The sequence below is a fragment of the Taeniopygia guttata genome, chromosome 18 (genome assembly GCF_048771995.1).
Source record: "Taeniopygia guttata chromosome 18, bTaeGut7.mat, whole genome shotgun sequence".
In the NCBI taxonomy this organism is placed as follows: domain Eukaryota; kingdom Metazoa; phylum Chordata; class Aves; order Passeriformes; family Estrildidae; genus Taeniopygia; species Taeniopygia guttata.
In genome coordinates this window covers 1690750-1708612 of record NC_133043.1, presented here as the reverse complement: position 1 = coordinate 1708612, position 17863 = coordinate 1690750, and the positions used below count along the sequence as shown (strand labels likewise).

Below are 17863 nucleotides of genomic sequence, written 5' to 3'. Positions count from 1 at the left end.
CAAATTGAAAAAAAATACACAATGTTCTTGAAAGGTTTACTGCTGATGGGCTGGGCTTTGATGCTGCTGCCTCCGTGGGGCTGTTTTGTGTTGAGTGGGTACTTGTGTGGCCCTCGGCACCAATCCAGAGATGAATCCTGGAGAAAATTAATGTCAAGGAAATGGAGAGACATTGAATGTCAGCTGTTGTTCAAGGAAGGAGAAAAACTCTTCCAGAACAGCTCCAGTAGAACAAAGCCTTAGGTTTCATGGATGTAAATTAGAGAGGGAAAACAACTCCAGCAGAAAGTGTTCAAGTGACATTCTGGGATTTGGGGTCTGTGTGACTTCAGTTCTGCTTCTCCTCTTCTTCCTCGTGCACAAGGAGCTGCAGGAGCTGCACCAGCAGTGACTTTGCTTTGTGTTCTCTCTCTGTGCTCCCCAAGACGATGGTGCCATCAGAGTGTGGAAGAACTTCGCAGACCTGGAGAAGAACCCGGAGATGGTGACAGCCTGGCAGGGGCTGTCAGACATGCTGCCAACCACACGAGGTGGGTTCCACTGAGGTTTATATGGGGAAGGTGAAAATCGGCCTTTGAGCAGCTTTGTGGGTGGCACCTGTGACTTCCTTCAGCCCCAGCTCCAATTTTGGCTCTTGTTCCTCCCTGTTTATTGTGGGTCAGGAGATGGCAGAGGAATGTGTAGTCTAAATCTGGCACATGCAGAAGGGCAGCACAGTGAGACATTGGCCTGCTTGGAATGTTAGGAAAGCTGGGCAGAAAAGGGTGTAAAAAGGAGCGTTGGCATCCAGCCACATGTGGGATGAAGCCAGAAAACCAATTTGTGTAACCCTGAAATCTGTTTTAGGCCATTACGGGAAGTTTTAGGATGTTAAAGGAGGTTTTGGGATGTTAAAGGAGGTTTTGGGATATTAAGGGAGATTTTGGGATATTAAGGGAGATTTTGGGATATTAGAGGAGGTTTTGCAGCATTCCAGGAGGTGGATGTTCCCTCCTTCCCAGACCCCATCAGGTGCTAATGCTCTAATGGCAATTCTCTGTCACTTGGATATTTCTAATCAAGGCTGCAGGTTTTCCTGTGTGTGCTGAGGCTCAATCAGCACTTTGTGGGATTGATGAGGAAGTGCTGGATGAGGCTGCCTGGCCCGTGCTGTGCAGGAGGTCAGATGAGATGACCATCATCATTCATCCTGACCTTAAAAGCTGACAGTTCTCATTTCTGAGCTGATGTGGTTCATCCCAGGAGCCTGACACAGCTCTTTCAGCTATTCATTGGATTTCCTGGGGCTGCCTCTTGGGTGTTGCTTTTCCCTAACCCCTCCCCTGTGTCTCAGGGAGCAGGGGCTGTGTTTGAGGCTCTGCCCAGGACTGATGAGGAGCTGCTGGAATTCAGAGCCTGCTGTGCAAATGGCAGAACCTGCCCTTTCCAAGGTGGCAGCAGGAGCAGGAGGGGCTGCTGTGAGCAGGGAGGGCCTGGCCCTGCTTGGGCACAAGGAGCCCAGGAGTGGTGACAAGTCGCCCTTTGTGCTGTCACTCTGTAGGTCTGTGCAGCAGCCAGCAGCTTTCCTGGCTGCTGGTTGATGTTTCCCATCCCTGGATTCAGGATCTGGTTCCTTGGAGCTGGGAATGACCCCAGGCTGCCCTGGCCACGGCTCTGGTCCTGGGCAGGGAGGGTGCTGGACTGGAACTCCCCCAGCCCAGTCCCACTGTCCTGCCTTCCCTTCCATGTGCACTGTGCCAGGGCAGAGCCTCTGCTGCTTGTGCCTCACTCTGGACAGGATTTAACACCCAGAAAGGATTTTCAGTGTCTGACACTGCTGAGAGAGCTCTGAGAGCTGGGTGGTTCCATTTCCCAAAACAGGACTGGGGAAACTTTCAAATCTGTTCTCTTTAAGATTGGGATTTTTTTTTCCCTTGGCTTTTTCTTTCCCTTGTGGACTGAAGCAGTCTGGGGCCTGTTTTCTTTGCCTTCCACCTTCCCAGCAGATTGGGCAGCAGAGAAGGACAGATCTGTTTGTGGAGAGAGAAATAAATGTAGCCACTTGAAAAGAGCTAAGTGGAGCAAGTCCCCGTGGAGATGAGAGTCTTCAGAGTCATCTGCTGCCAAGACCACAGCTGTGGTCCAGCACTGGCTCACAAAACTGAGCATGCATTTTGAAGCTGCAGAGCTCAGGAGTTTTACTGGAGTTTGTTTGCTCCCGCTATTGGTTTCCTTCCCTCCTCTCCCAGCTTTTCCCCTGTGTCACAATGTCACACTCACCTCTGAACTGCACTTGAGAACAGCCAGAACTTGATTTTCAGGGCCATTTGCACACTTAGAGAAGGAGAGAGGAATGTGTAATACCTAAACACATCCTTGGGAAGCTTAGGAAGCAGCCCTGGGTTGTCTGAGATGGACAGTGACCCCTCAGGGGCTGCCTGGAACGGGGAGCAGCCCAGGGCAGGCTCAGAGCTTGCACATTTCCACTGGGAGGGCAGAGCTGAGCTGGCACAGCTGGCACAGCTGGTTCCCTGCCTGCCCTCCCAGCTGTGGGCACACAAACCCTGATCCGTGGCAGGAGCCCCGAGCTCCCACGGATCTGTGCAGATCCCAGGAGCTCCTTGGATGTCTGTCTGTCTGTCTGTCTGTCCTGAGAGCAGGGCCCAGCTGGGACAGGAGGGCTCCTGGTCCCTGCAGAGCTGTCAGCCCTGTGCTGCACACAGGCTGCTGCCCTCCCAAAAATGCTGTGCTGCAGTGACTGAGGGAGGCATGTGCTGCTCTGGGTGCTGCTGCTTCTTTCACATCTCTCCATTGGAGTTGCTGCTTCTAGTCCCTGCTTTAAGCTGGGTTTTGCTGTGGTTGACCACTGACCCTGAGCAGCAGGCCCTGATCCCTGTCTCCCCACAGGTCTGGCCCGAAGGGTGTCCATCTATCTGGACAGAAGCAAGCAGGGAGGTGAGTGCTGCCCCTGTTCCCCATGCTCAGGGGGGTGGGCAGGAGCTCCTCGGGGTGGTTGGTTGGGGTTTTGGTGTAGTTTGAGGGATCTCTGGGTCCCTGTGGCTCCTGGGAAGCTTTGCCCCAGCTCTGCCGTGCCCTGCCCCTGTCTGTGCCTGGCACAGCCGTGAGGAGTGCAGGGAGGGATCTGTGCACAGGCTCTGCTGGGCCAAGGGAATCTTCCTGTCAGCCTCTCAGAGCTCCCTCAGCCACAGGAGGTGTGGGACATTTGGGAGTCTTTCTTTTCCAGGGGCATTTCAAAGCATCCCTGGGCAGAAGGGTTTGAGAGGGAGGTTCCTAATGGAGGCAGCACAAAGCTGCTGTGGGTTTGGCTGGGGTTTGTTTGTAACACACCTGGGCTGTAGAGATCCTGTGGAAAGGAGACGCTGGGGAGTCTTTCCCAGCAGGCTCAGAATTGTGGACTCTTGGCAGAGATAAGCCAGAGAGGAAAGAGGGGAAATGTAGGTTGGATCCATGGGGGTAATTCGTCCCTGGGAGGGTGTGAGGCCCTGGCACAGGTGCCCAGAGCAGCTGTGGCTGCCCCTGGATCCCTGGAAATGCCCAAGGCCAGGCTGGACACGGCTGGGAGCAGCCTGGGACAGGGGAAGGTGTCCCTGCCACAGCAGGGGTGGCACTAGATGGGCTGTGCCCAACCCAAATCCTTCTGGGATTCTGGGACTCCAATAAATGTCACAAATTCCACTCTGCTGCATGGAGGGGAGCTGAAGGAAGTCCCCAGGCTTCTCCCACAGGATCTGCAGGGTCTGTGAGGCTCTGGATCCTGACTCCTGTCCCACGGGGGTGGGGAGCAGATGGTTGATGTGTCAGGGCATCCCGGGGCCCATCTGGGCTGCTCGTGGTGGAGGTGTCACCTCAGGATGTTCATCAATTATTGATATTTGCTGACTGATCAGAGCTGGCTGTGTCTGTACTGATTAATCACCCAGGCTCCTGGCAGGGGCTGATTCAGAGCTCTTTAGTGGAGTTCAGCAGATCCCTGTGGCTGTGGGAGCTGGGGCAGGAGCGAGCAGAGCTGATGTGCGGCTGCTGCTGCTGCTGCCTGGCTGTGGAATCCCCCAGCCAAGGCTAAAATTAGCAGGGCTTGGCTGCAGGGAATCCCTGGGCAGGAGCAGCTTCAGGGAATCCCAGATTGATGCTGCTGCTGCTGGGCCAGGGCAGCCCCTGCTCAGGGCAGGGCAGGTCCATGAAAACCTTCTGCAGCTGCCTCTGCTCTCCTGGTGACAAAGACAGCTCCAGCATTCCCCCTTCCCTCTGGAGAGCTGTAAAAAATGTATGGAACTGGTGCTCTCCTGGCAGCAAAGCACATCAGCAGTGCTTGGGTACTGCCTGGCCCTGGAAATGTCCCAGGCCGGGTTGGATGGGGCTTGGAGCAGGGGACAGCTCCAGCCTGCACCAGGAGCTGCTCAAGGCTCCAGCCTCAGGCTCCTCCTGGAGAGCAAGGGGCAGAGGCAAGGGCAGGGAGGCTCCCCACACCTCCCAGGAGCTGACACAGCTCTGGTCAGATTATCTGATGGCAATAAAATCACTGGAGAAATGGCAGCTCCAGGGGTTTGTGTTCTTTTAATTGAATTCCCAGCATCCCAGCTCCTGCTGTCCCTCACTGCAGAGTCCTTGGCAGGAGGAGGGTGACACTTTTTGAGAGGATGTTGTAGAAATTAATGATGAGTGAGGTCATCCAACCCTCCCACTGCTTCCTGGAAATTAAAGCAGGGATGTGCTTCACTGCTCAACCAGGAGGGCCCGTGATTAAAAAATGATCAGTTGGAGTCCAGGATGCTTTTGTATTGTGTTCCATGGAGGTATTCCTGATTCCACTGAAATGCCAAGGACAGCCTGGCCACCTTCCATGACGTTACAGGGCAATGCAGATGTTGGGAATGCAGCTGCTTTCACCACAGCAGTACTGGAATTTGTCCATCCATGCAATTGTCCCATCCAGGCAAATATCTCAGATATCTCTGGCTCAGAGGCAATCCTGAGGGAACAGCCATGGGAAGTTCTACCTTCAGGAGCAGCTGCTGGTGTGGATAAACTCAGCCATACAGACGTGCCAGTGCTGGCTTTAAAAGGCTCAAAAACAAACAAAAAAAATTACCCCAAACCAAAAAACAGCACCTCCACCACAGATATTTAAAAATTCCTTTCCCTGAGCTGTAGAAGATTTGCTGCTCATTATCTAAGAACATAATATCCCTTAGGGGAAAATTGTGCTCTTAGCTCCTGATGCATTGCAGCAGTGCAGGGCTGGTTCCTGCAGCTCGTGGATTTTGGGAGCCCCAGCATTCCAGCACTGCCCTGTGCCAGGGGCTGTGCCAGGGGCTGTGCCAGCTCTGTCCCTGTGTGCTGCTCTCAGGAGGTGTGACAGGTCAGGCAGAGCCAGCTCAGGGCTGTGCAGGTGCTCAGAGCAGCACCTGTGAGCAGGAGGGGCTGAGTGAGGAGCAGCTCAGGTGCTCAGAGCAGCACCTGGGGCTGGGGAGCAGCTCAGGTGCCAAGCCCAGGAGCCAAAGCCCTGTGGGTGGGCTGCAAGGCTCAGTTGTAACATCCTGGAGTAGGACCTCTGTTAATTAAAAAGGAAATGATCATTAGTATTCAATCCCACGTTCACTCCTCATCCCAAAATGCTCTGAGTTGAGCATGGAAACATGAGCCAATCTTGGATCATCTCTGCCATGCTTGTACATAGAAATAGTTCAGCTATTTCTGTCTCATTCCATACTGTGAGTGCCAGCTCTGGATGGAACATTTCGCAGTCAGAGGAAGCGTTCCTTCCCCTCACACACTTCCAAGTGACTGACATTTATGTATGAGGGCTTTTCTGCTCTTCAGACAGGTTGGAATTCTGAAATCCTGGTTCAGCATTCCCAGTTGCATCCCCTTTCTGGCCAGGGGATGCAGGGGTGCAGCAGGAGCAGAGCCCCAGCCCAGGGCTCAGCACAGGCACCTTTGCAGCCAGGACCCACCACCTCCAGGGAGATCCTTGCTTTGGGATGATCCAAATCCTGCTCTTGCCTCTTCCAGGGAGCAGCAGTAATCCCTGAGCTGAACTATGCAAGTTTTAATAAGAAAGGCAGGAACTGCAAGGTCTCGAGTCACACCATAGCCAGCACCATCCCTGGAAGTGTCCAAGGCCAGGTTGGACAGGTTGGAGCTACCTGGGGTAGTGGGAGGTGTCTCTGCCATGGCAGGGGTGGAATGAGGTGGTTCTTAAGGTCCCTTCCAGCCCAAACCATTCCAGGATTCTGTGATCATCTCCCTCTTTTTTCCTAGCCCGGTTGGAAGTGAACCCTTGTCCTTTCCATCTGCTTGTCTCTCGTGGCAACCTTTGTGTAATCCCTCTGGAGCCTCTTCCCTCAGTGAGACTTTCCCTGCCCATCCAGGTGTCCTTGCTGAATATCCTCAGCGACAAACTCCTGACGGGCACACCAAGAGAGGCACCAAGAATGCCAGCTCTGCCCCCAGGACTTGGTGCTGGTCAGGAAGAAACCTTTTCTTCAAGCTGGGGGATGTTCCTGGGAAACTGGGAGCTCTTGGGAGCCTGCTGAACTCCATGGGGGATGGAAATGGCCAGATCCATCTCAGCTGCCAGGTTTATCCTGTCACATGGGCCCTAAAGAGATGACAAATGCAAACACTTCAGTGCTGTTTATCATCTCCATCTCTGCCTGCTTGTTTGCCTGGCTCTCCAGCCCTGCAAGCTGCCAGTCTGAAGGAGCAATCCATTTGACTAAGGATAAGGATCCAGGCTCCCAGGTCAGCCCAGAGCCCCCAGTTTCCTGCAGTGAGGTGAGGGACTGTCAGTAAACATCAGTGACCTCCTCCATGGACGTGGCAGGACCAGGAATCAGCTTGGATGTGATGCTCAGGAAGGGAAGGGAGGCAGAATGTTTCCTCTGCAGCTGTGCAAAACAAGGTCATTCCATCATGCAGGGGGAGAACTCGGTGTTCATAGGATGTGTCTGCTGCTTCCTTTGTGCTCTGTAACCGTGGATGTTCTGGTACAAGGTGCTTGTGGCCCTTTGGTGACGAAAGAGATGTTGGGGCAGGATTAGATTTCCTGCTGGGGATGATTCCTGGCAGCAAATCCAGACAAATGCACGTTTTTACCTCGTGGACAAGCACGTTGTGCTTGGAGTGGAGACACAGGGATGGTGCTGAAGGCACTGAGAGTGCTCGGGGCAGGAGCTGCAGTCCTGATGCATTGCAGAGGGCTCTGACTCCAGTTCTGTGTGGTTATGAAACACTGCTCAGCACCAGAAATTCGGTCTGGCATGGAGGAGAGGGTGGACAACTGCTCTGAGAGGCAGGAATTCTGCTGCTGTCCCTGCCCTCCTGGAAACAGACACCAAGCCTGGAGTTTTTCTCTGGTTCCCTCCTGTGGTGCCCCCAGGGTTTTTGTTTGTGCTGGATGGGACCTTGTGCTGAACTTCCCCTGGAGACTGGTCTGTGCCCTCAGGGATGAGGAGCAGAAGCTCTTGTGAGGGTGAGCAGCTCTTTGAGCTGCTGTCACTGCAGGGTGTTCCCCTCCTCACCAGTCATGCAGCAAACTGGTTTGTGCTCCCACCAGCTGTTAAATTCACTCTATTGCAGCCCTGACTTGGCTGTTCCTTGCCCAGGAACATCTCCCACATCCTTCTGACAGAAGGAGGAATCAGTCCAGGAGCTCTCGGGTCTTGCTGCGTGAGGTGGCACCAGCTGGGTCTCTTCAGTCAGCATTTCATGTTCTCATGACGTGCTGGGCACTGCTCTGGCCCCTGGCAGTTCCTGGAAGTTGTGCTCCCCTCCCACAGGGACCTGCTGTGCTGGCTTCTCTCAGCACTCACACCAGGGGGCAAAGCAGTGTTTGGACTCAGCTCCAGGAGCAGCTGATTCAGTCCCACCTGGAGGCTGTGTGTGTAATTTTACATTTCCTCTGGCGCTGACAGTGTCTGGAACACGAAGTCAGGAGAGCTGATGCTCCCAGGAGTGCAGCTCTGCCCGTGCTGGCACTGATCGGCGCCCCTGCCTTGGTGTGTCTCAGGAGCAGGGATGGTGGTGGACTGGGAACAAGAAACTGGGCTCCTGATGACCTCGGGAGACGTGAGGATAATCCGGATCTGGGACACGGATCGGGAGATGAAAGTACAGGTAACACCTGCCTGCTTGTCCCAGCACCTGTCCCTCCCAGAGCCCCAAAGCACCTGGGACTGTGTGTGAGGAGCTGCCAGCTCCTGGAGCCCCTGCTTCCCTGCTTCCCTGCCCTAGGGTCACGTTCCCAGGTCAATAAAACCATGCAGATACTCAGGGACTGTGTCAGGGCCCTGCTGCAAGCTGCTGTGCTGTTCTGGGTGGGCACCAATGTTTGGGGAAGCTGAGGCTCTGGAATCCAAAGGTGGGCACTGTGATGCAGAGGAGGGCTCTGGGATGCCAAGGCAGGCTCTGGGATGCAGGGACAGGCTCTGGAATCCAAAGGTGGGCACTGTGATGCAGAGGAGGGCTCTGGGATGTGAAGGTGGGCTCTGGGATGCAGGGGCAGGCTCTGGGATGCAGGGGCAGGCTCTGGGATGTGAAGGCAGGCTCTGGGATGCCAAGGCAGGCTCTGGGACACAGTTGGATTTCACTTTAACAGGTAACTGGAGCAGTGTAAAGGCTGTGAAAGCACACACACCTCCCTGTGCCGTGGGAGGGGGAAAGGCCCTGCCAGAGCCCATGTCAGCCACAATCGCGTGGGAGTTTCTCAGAAATTCCAAGGAGAAGCAGGTGGTCCCTGAGAAGGGAGGCCCCATGCTGGAATAAAAAGGAAGCGGAGTTTTCAGAGCTTCTCGAAATTAATTACCCTTGGATGAACATTAATTGCGACACTTTGACCCTGCGATGCAGGATAATTAAGCCTCTGTTCATCTTAATTACTTTCACATATTATTTTTTTCTATGCAAATTAGGGAGCGGCAAAATTCAGGAGGCGAAAATCTTTTAAATGATGATGATTAATGATTGCACCGAAAGTATCTAAAAACATGTTGTTTCTTTTTTTAATTGCAAAGATTGGGTGTTGAAATTCAAGTGATTGGAACTTCCTGAGTCAGTAACTGGGAAAGTGAGAATCAGCACAAAGAGCAGCAATAATCGAGGCAGATAAAGGTGCCTCCCTCTTTGAACTACAGAAACCCACACCTCTGGGCTGGAGCTGGAGGAACAAGTGCCTCATTTGCACTTCTGCTGAGTGTTGCTGCTTCAAAGGAGGAGCTGGGGGTGGGCAGAGGCTGCAGCAGCCCCAGGCCTGGTGCCTCTCCCTGCTCAGGCTGGGCTGGACCTGCACAAGCAGGAGTGAGGTGTGGGATGAGCTCCTGCAGCTCCTGCCCGGGGCCTGGAGCAGCCTGGGCTGTAGAAGGTGTGCCCACGCAGGGCTGGGGTGAGGAGGGCTTTAAGGTCCCTCCCAACCCAGACCATCCCATCATTGTCGCTCCTGCTTTCGCAGCGCTGCTCAGCTTTTTTTGCTGATTTTAACAAAGTGTTTCTCCTCCCAGCAGGCACAGGGATTATTCTGAGCAATTCTTTTGCCTCCAGAAGTAAAAGGGGGGAAGTGGCAGTGTAGGTGCCCAGTGTGTTCCCAGTACAGCTGTCCCTGCAGCTCCAGCTGCCTTCTCCATGTCCCTTTCCCTGCACATGTCTCTAATGAGATGCTCTGGGTGTCCCTGTCACAGGTGCCACAGCAGGGACAGGAGGAGGCACGGCACTGCCTGGCCTGCTCTGGGACTGTGCCAGGGGCCAGAGTGTCCCTGGTAGGGATCAGGGGCATGGGAGCTGCCTCACCCTGCTTGGTGTGAGGATGGGGATGGGGATGAGGCAGGACCTTGGTGCAGGGCCCTGAAGCCAGGCCGTGGTGTATCACAGCTACAGCTGGTCTGTAAGCTGAACAGATAAAATTGGCCATGACAGGCCCCAGCTCCCAGCCTAGTTCATTAAAAAATAGAAGCAAACAAGTCCCCAGGTAAGACAATGATAGGTTAGGTTGGAAGTCGAGCAAGAAGGCCCAGCCAGTCCCATTCATGCAGACATCTAGCAGCCAGTGAGCCAAGCAGTGTTAGAAACCCAACCGATCGGGTGTTCCAGCAGGAGAACTTTGAACCCCCTATATGAGGGGGCGTCCCTCAATAAACACTGCCTGTTGTCACTAATCCCAGCAGAGCTGTGACCAGCACGGCACTGGTGGGGGTGTGTGTGTGTGTGTGTCTCCCAGGACATTCCCACGGGAGCTGACAGCTGTGTCACCAGCCTGTCCTGCGACTCCCACCGCTCGCTGATCGTGGCGGGGCTGGGCGACGGCTCCATCCGCGTCTTCGACAGGAGGATGGCCCTCAGTGAATGGTAACTCCCGTCCTGCCGGCCCGGGGCCTGCCTGTCCCCCTCACCTCCCTCACCTCACCGTGTCCCTTTGTCCCCTTGTCCCCAGCCGCGTCATGACCTACCGGGAGCACACGGCCTGGGTGGTGAAGGCCTACCTGCAGAAGCACCCCGAGGGCAACATCATGAGCGTCAGGTACAGGGGTTGCTCTCCTGGGGCTGCTTGCCACGCTCACGGTTTGATTTCCCCTCCAAATTCTGACCCTGCTGTTCCAGCAAAGCTCTGGAGTTTGACATTTGCTTCAGTAATTAACTCCTGCTCCAGACTCGGGGGAGAGGAGGCAGGAGGGATGTGGAGCTCTCCTTGGGAGGCTGCTGGTGTGGTTTGGGCTGAACAAGGTGCTGGGATCCCCAGGTGTGGGAGGGGAAGGGAGGCGAGCAGGAGCTGCCTGTGGAATATCTTGTGGTGGGGGGTTTCACTGCCAACATCTCCATGGGGACATCTGGGACACAGAGAGAGGAGGAAGGTGGATGGTGCATCTGGCAAGCACGTTGCTGGGCAGGATTCCTGTGCAATTCCCTAAATCCATCCCTGCTGCCTGGTAAATACTGCAGCCAGAGCAGCAGGTACTGTTTGGCCATTAAGGAACAGCAGAACAGAATTTATTGTCACAAAGCCACCGTTTGCACACAAAGAGCCTCTTTCTCTTGATTAGAAAATGGAAACAAAACATAATTTTCTAGGATTCAGAACATTCCTGAGGCGGGGGATGGGCCAGCAAAAATGTATTAAGATTTTCAAACGGGGGATTATGTGATGCAGCTGCCAGATTTGTCAAGCTCCCATATTGGAGTTTTTAATCTTCCTCTCCATAAGCTCCTCCAGCAGCTCCAGGGGCCAGGTCCCTGTGCCCAGGGCTGAGGGCTGGTAGTCCCCTCTCCTCAGAGCCCTTCCAGCCTGGGGGCTGCTCCCGGGGCTGCAGAGCTCTGAGGGAATTTTGGGCTTCAAAAGGTCTGGGTTCTTTCTGGAGGAGCTCAGGCTGTGCAGCTGAGGAACTCCCAGTTTATCCCAGTTCCCTCTGCTTCAGCTGGCAGCAAAATTCAAGGAAAACAAATGACAGGACACAGTGAGATCCTGGTGTCCAGACACCCGGGGTAAAGGATGGCACCAGCACATCCCCTCTGCTTGCAGGTTTCCAAGGCCATTTCCTGCTGTGCAAAGCAGCAGGAATTTGGGGCTGGATGTATTGGGTGTGCCAGGACCCACAGGAGTCCTGTGCCCACACAGGAGTGTGCCCAGGAGGGCACACTAGTAATGGGCTGGGAGTGAGAGGCTGTGTGGGATCAGAAACTTGGGATCAGCAGTGATTGATCAGCAGTGTGGGATCAGAAATTTGGGATCAGCAGTGAGGGATCAGCACTGTGAGATCAGCAGTGATTGATCAGCAGTGTGGGATCAGAAACTTGGGATCAGCAGTGATTGATCAGCAGTGTGGGATCAGAAACTTGGGATCAGCAGTGATTGATCAGCAGTGATTGATCAGCAGTGTGGGATCAGAAACTTGGGATCAGCAGTGATTGATCAGCAGTGATTGATCAGCAGTGTGGGATCAGAAATTTGGGATCAGCAGTGAGGGATCAGCACTGTGAGATCAGCAGTGTGGGATCAGAAACTTGGGATCAGCAGTGATTGATCAGCAGTGATTGATCAGCAGTGTGGGATCACTCCCAGCTGTTCCCTCGCCACAGAACGTGCTGTGGGTGGGATGAAATCATGGTGCTGGTGGGAGCTCAGCCGTGTGTGTTCCCTGTCCCAGTGCCCATGGAGGGGCTGGCTCCTGGGCAGCCCTACACTGCATTTCCTGGGCTCTGGGGTGGGGCTGAGCCCGTGGCTCTGTTTTGGCAGCGTCAACGGTGACGTGCGGTTCTTCGACCCCCGCATGCCCGAGTCCATGAAGGTGCTGCAGATCGTCAAGGGGCTCACGGCCCTCGACATCCACCCCCAGGCCAACCTCTTTGCATGGTGAGTCCTGCTGCTCTCCCTGCAGCACAGGGAGCTCTGGAGTGAGCCCGGAGGAGGCACCAGCGGGATCAGAGGGAGGGAGCCGGGCCTGGAGTGCCGGGATGAGGGGGAACGGCTTCCCGCTGCCAGAGGGCAGGGTTACATGGGACACTGGGGAGAAATTCTTCCTGGGAGGGTGGGGAGGCCGTGGCACAGATACCCAAAGAAGCTGTGGCTGCCCCTGGATCCCTGGAAGTGTTCCAGGCCAGGTTGGATATGGCTTGGGGCAGCCTGGGACAGTGGGAGGTGTCCCTGCCATGGCAGGGGGTGGAACAACGTGGGCTTTAGGGTCTCTCTCAACCCCAACCATTCCATGGTTCCATGATCCCTGGAGAGGATGATTTGTCTTCACAGACATCATTCATGGGGTGGTGTTGACTCTACTGTTTCTAACCCACCCCAGCAGTGCAACTTCTTTCCTGTGTTTGCTGCTCAGGGGCTTTATCCCTTTTTTATCCATCAGTGAGCCCTGAACACTGGGTCCCTGTTCAGTGTCTGTGTTTCTGGGCTCTGAGTGGGGACCAGGAGCTGCTCCACAGCCACATGGGCTGGAGCCTGTTTGGGGTGCACTGGGTGTGTTTGGGCATCAGCTCTCCGTGTCTCCCTGTCCCAGGTGACCACAGCTCACTGTGGTTCTGGCCACCAGTTAATGCTGTCCCACTGAGGGACATGGCTGCAGCAGCAATTTTGTCCCCTCCCAGCATTCCCAGTGACTCCATGTTCTGCCCCTTCCCTTGCAGTGGCTCCATGAACCAGTTCACTGCCATCTACAATGGGAACGGGGAGCTGATCAACAACATCAAATACTACGACGGCTTCATGGGACAGCGAGTGGGAGCCATCAGCTGCCTGGCCTTCCATCCTCACTGGGTCTGTATCCCTGCTGCACTGGGGCTGCCACAGAGACCCCCCCAGGGTGGAGGGGAGCTGTCCCAGCCCGGTGCTCTGAGCTGACTCCCAGCCCAGCTCCGCAGGCTCCTGAGCCCTTCCAGCTGAGCTGCAGCTCCCACCCCATCCCAGCCCTGCCTGCCCGAGCTCCCCGCACAGGAGCTGTCCTTGGTGCCAGGAGCACTGCAGCTTCACACTCCCAAAATTCCTGGGCTTGTTCACTCCCGGCATGGCTCGCTGGGGCTGCTCTCACATCAGGCTGGTGCTGTGCAGGCAAAAAGTGCACCCCAGGAAAACGGGAGAGCTGCAAAAATTAAAGGCACAAGCTGATACAGGCTGGAATGAGGCAGAGCAAAAGGAGATTTTGGAGTCTGTCACAGCTGGAATGAGGCAGAGCAAAAGGAGATTTTGGAGTCTGTCACAGCTGGAATGAGGAAAAGCAAAAGGAGATTTTTGAGTTCTTTCACAGCTGGAATGAGGCAGAGCAGAAGGAGATTTTGGAGTCTGTCACAGCTGGAATGAGGCAGAGCAGAAGGAGATTTTGGAGTCTGTCACAGCTGAGGGGCTCTGCAGTGATTACACAGGGAATCTGGTTGCTGCTCAGGGAGGAGGGAGGTCCCATCTGGGTAGTGGACTTTGCTCACCCAGGGAGGAGAATAAATGGAGGAGATGGAAAGCCTGAGAAAACAATGAATGGATGGGAAAACTGGAGGGAGTTACAAGAGTTATTTAAGAAACCTGCAGATCAGCTGACAGGTATTTAATATGTAATGGGAAGAGTAGTTTGCTCTTTAAACAAGCAAAGCAAAGCCCTGTCCATGGGGCCAGGTCCCCTCACTGCAGGAAATGCTCATTTTCAGCCCAGCCATGGCTCCTAACGAGCAGATTCGCAGTCATTTAGAGAAATTATGTTGGCAGTTGGCAACTAATAGTGCCCATAATTTTTCCCTGTAGCTGAAATGGGCCTATAACTCCTGCAGAGCTGTGGAGCAGCTGGGTGTCCCTGCTGAATGTCACTGTCACCTGTGCCTGTCACTGCTCCACACCTGAACCTTGGAGCTGGTCACAGGAGCAGCGGCTGAGGGAGCTGGGAAGGGGCTGGAGAGTTCCCGAGGGAGCTGGAAGGGGCTGGAGAGTTCCTGAGGGAGCTGGAAGGGGCTGGAGAGTTCCTGAGGGAGCTGGGAAGGGGCTGGAGAGTTCCTGAAGGAGCTGGAAAGGGGCTGGAGAGTCCCTGAGGGAGCTGGGAAGGGGCTGGAGAGTTCCTGAGGGAGCTGGGAAGGGGCTGGAGAGTTCCTGAGGGAGATGGGAAGGGGCTGGAGAGTTCCTGAGGGAGCTGGGAAGGGGCTGGAGAGTTCCTGAGGGAGCTGGGAAGGGGCTGGAGAGTCCCTGAGGGAGCTGGGAAGGGGCTGGAGAGTTCCTGAGGGAGCTGGGAAGGGGCTGGAGAGTTCCTGAGGGAGATGGGAAGGGGCTGGAGAACTCCTGAGGGAGCTGAGGGGGCTCAGCCTGGAGCAAAGGAGGCTCAGGGGGACCTTGTGGCTCTGCACAGCTCCTGCAGGAGGGGACAGCCGGGGGGGATTTGGGATCTGTTCCCAGGGAACAGGGACAGGAGGAGAGGGAACGGCCTCAGGCTGGGCCAGGGGAGCTCAGGGTGGACACCAGCAGGAATTTCCCCATGGAAAGGGAGCTCAGACCTTGGAACTGCCCAGGGAATGCCCATCCCCGGAGGTGTCCAAGGAAGGGCTGGGCAGAGCCGGTGGGGATGGGTCACAGGTGGTTGTGGGTGACCTCGGAGGGCTGTCCCAGCCCGGGTGAGTGTGACTGTGCCCGTTTGTCGCTGTGCTCTCCCGCAGCCCCACCTGGCCGTCGGCAGCAATGACTTCTACATCTCGGTGTACTCGGTGGAGAAGAGGATCAGATGACGGCGCCCGCCCGGAGCGGCTCAGGGCAGGGCCTCCCTGTACATAGAGAAATCATCGACTTGAATGTTTCGTGTTGGCTGCTGCTGCACCCCATAACTTGAACATTTGTTCTTCTGACTTAGCTACTGATGGGTTTGACAAGGGGAAGAGACAATCTCCTGGTTTTGTTTTGTTTTGTTTTCCAGCTATATCCTCTAAAAGCTACAGAAAAGGAACATTTATTTTTGTTTCCAGTGGTTGGCTTCTCTGTCAGAAACACGGCTCCTGAGCTTGGAAGGACTTGGATGAGGCAACGCCCTTGAGAAGGGTCTTGTTTTAGTCTTTGTTCCTTGTTTTGCTGCAGTGTGGGTTCTTCAAGGACTGTCAGGACTCACCAACAGCTCCACGGGACCCTCCAGCTGCTGCCACCCCTGTGCCAAACCCAATTCCTGGGCCAGGGCAGCGTGACCCGAGCATGGGACGTGGCTGCCAGGGAGGCAGGGCAGCGTCTCCTCTGCATGAACCTCCTCCTCCTCCCTCCCTGCAGCCTCCTCCCCACTGGAAGCAAGGACAGACGGGGAGCTGGTGGCCTGGGCAGGCAGGGATCCTGTGGGAAGGGGCTCGAGGAGATGACAAAAACAGGGCAGGATGTCCCACACCACAGAGTTGCATGTGAGGAAGACAAGGGAAGAAAGAGAACGAAGATCTCCAACCAGCCTGGAGGACATCACTGGTGTCACCACGTTCCACCCAAGCCCACGGTGCCAGTGGGGAGCTGGGGGCACCTCAGGCACTGCCCCTCCTGCTGCCACTGTCCCTGTGCCACCAGGAGCTCCGGAGGCACGGAGCTCTGCCCAGGGCCCAGCCAGGCTCTGGGTGCTCCCCATGGCTGCTGTGCACCCAGGAGAGGCCAGGATTTGGGACTTGGAGCTGCACACCACGGCTGGGGCTCACCTGCCCCTGTGGAACCAAGCATGGAAGTGCCTGGGCACGGAGAGTGGCTGAGGAGGAGGAGGAGGAAGGCAGCTCTGAGCAAAGCACCCTCGTCCCAGCTGTCCTGCTCCATCTTCTGCACCTTCCACGTCTGAATAATGAATGTTTTGTCCCCTGGGAGCCGTTCTGGGGCTGGAGATGGGTGTGGGAAGGGAGAGCACAGCTGAAGGACAGGCTTCCTCCTAGAGGTGCAGAACTCACTGCAGGAATTCCCAGTGTTCCTCCAGCCTGTGCCACGGGATCTGCAGGCTCCAGCAAAGAGCACGGTGAGGGAAGGACCCAGAACCTTCTGTGAGCAAACTGCCAGCTGTGCTGAGGGGATGCAGTGAGGGAAGGGCTCAGAACCCCCCTGTCCCTGTGCTGGCCATGGCTGCACCTCTGCCCCGTGCCCACCCTGCTGCTGCTGCCCCTGGCACCCCCTCTGCCCCGTGCCCACCCTGCTGCTGCTGCCCCTGGCACCCTGCTCCCCTGTGCTGAGGCACCAGGGCCACCCCGAGGTGCCACAGCTGGTGGGGACTCTGCCCTGGGAGGTCCCCAAGCCACGGCGGTGGAGCCGTGTCGGGTGCCCCGAGCACCGTCCCTGTCAGGGATCACATCCCGGGATAATGAATCAAAGGCTTTAAACTTAAAAACTACCTAAAAACCCACTTCTAAGTTACCCAAAGTTAATTATGGTCTAACAGAGCTGTGCCTCTTCCCGACCCACTCCCAGGCTGCCCGTCGGGGTGGAACCAGAGTTTGGGATCTCACGTAACCCCTTAACATTCACAGCTTCAAAAAGAATAGATTTTTAACTCGTATCAATGAGTTTGTGAAAGGAACAGGACATTCCTGGCGCGGTGGGAGCTGCTGCTCCTGCCTGGCTCCAGTGCAGCCCTGCGTCCAGGACGGGGGATTTTAAGGAATTTGGGCTGTTGGGCTTTTACCTGAGCGTGTGTGGGCTGTGCTTCCACAGGTCTGATGCAGAGATTCAATCATGGGATCACAGAGTTTAACCAAGGATCTGGAGAGCGTCCTACCTTAAAAGTTCACTTATCTCTATTTATTTTACAAAAATAAAGTTTAAAACAAAAATATATAAAACCCCCCACACGATTGTAATGTGAGAGTAAAACGATTACAGACAAATAAATGGTTAATAAAAAATAAATGCAGAAACACTTCCTGGTGTGAGGATCCTTCTGTGGGGCCGGGGGCAGCTGTGGCCCAGGGAGGAGCTGGGGGGATTTGGGGTCTGGCCGGTCACAGGGGGTGTTGGTGACAGATGCGTGTGCCAGCCCATGGAGCAGCAGGAATGCCAATCCCAAGGTGCAGATGCAGCCCTGGAGCTCTGGCTGCAGCCCCGAGGGATCCGTGGATCCTGGCACTGCCGGGCCCGGGGGCTCTTCCACCCCAAACGATTCCATCCCTCGGGATGAATCGGTGTTGGCCCCATAACCCCCAACCCCTACAGCCTCCCTGCCATCCCTCCCATTCCCTATTCCCTATATCCCACTGCCTGTATTATCCCCATACCCTCTCTTACCATTCCCATTCCCGGTTATCCCCATTCCCAGTTATTCCCATTCCCTGTATTATTATCCCCATTCCCTATTTTATCTTTATTCCCGACATTATTATCCCCGTTCCCGATATCATTACCCCTATTCCCGATATTTTAATTCCCATTCCCGATATTTTTATCCCCATTCCCGATATTTTTATTCCC

At 55.2% G+C, this 17863-nt stretch overlaps 1 protein-coding gene across 2 annotated transcripts in view; it reads left to right on the top strand.

Annotated features, from left to right (window-relative positions):
- Window positions 1-17315, top strand: part of RPTOR (regulatory associated protein of MTOR complex 1) — a 97932-nt gene extending 80617 nt beyond the window's left edge. The window contains exons 28-35 of one of the 2 annotated variants that reach the window (XM_030287692.4): window positions 426-530; window positions 2887-2934; window positions 8012-8118; window positions 10211-10338; window positions 10424-10510; window positions 12221-12337; window positions 13117-13246; window positions 15115-17315. In XM_030287692.4, the coding sequence (XP_030143552.1) occupies window positions 426-530; window positions 2887-2934; window positions 8012-8118; window positions 10211-10338; window positions 10424-10510; window positions 12221-12337; window positions 13117-13246; window positions 15115-15183 (791 nt within the window). In that variant the 3' untranslated portion in view covers window positions 15184-17315. The remainder of the gene's footprint in view (window positions 1-425; window positions 531-2886; window positions 2935-8011; window positions 8119-10210; window positions 10339-10423; window positions 10511-12220; window positions 12338-13116; window positions 13247-15114) is intronic. The other variant, XM_030287691.4, reaches the window with a different exon arrangement.
- Window positions 17316-17863: the final 548 nt, after the last annotated feature.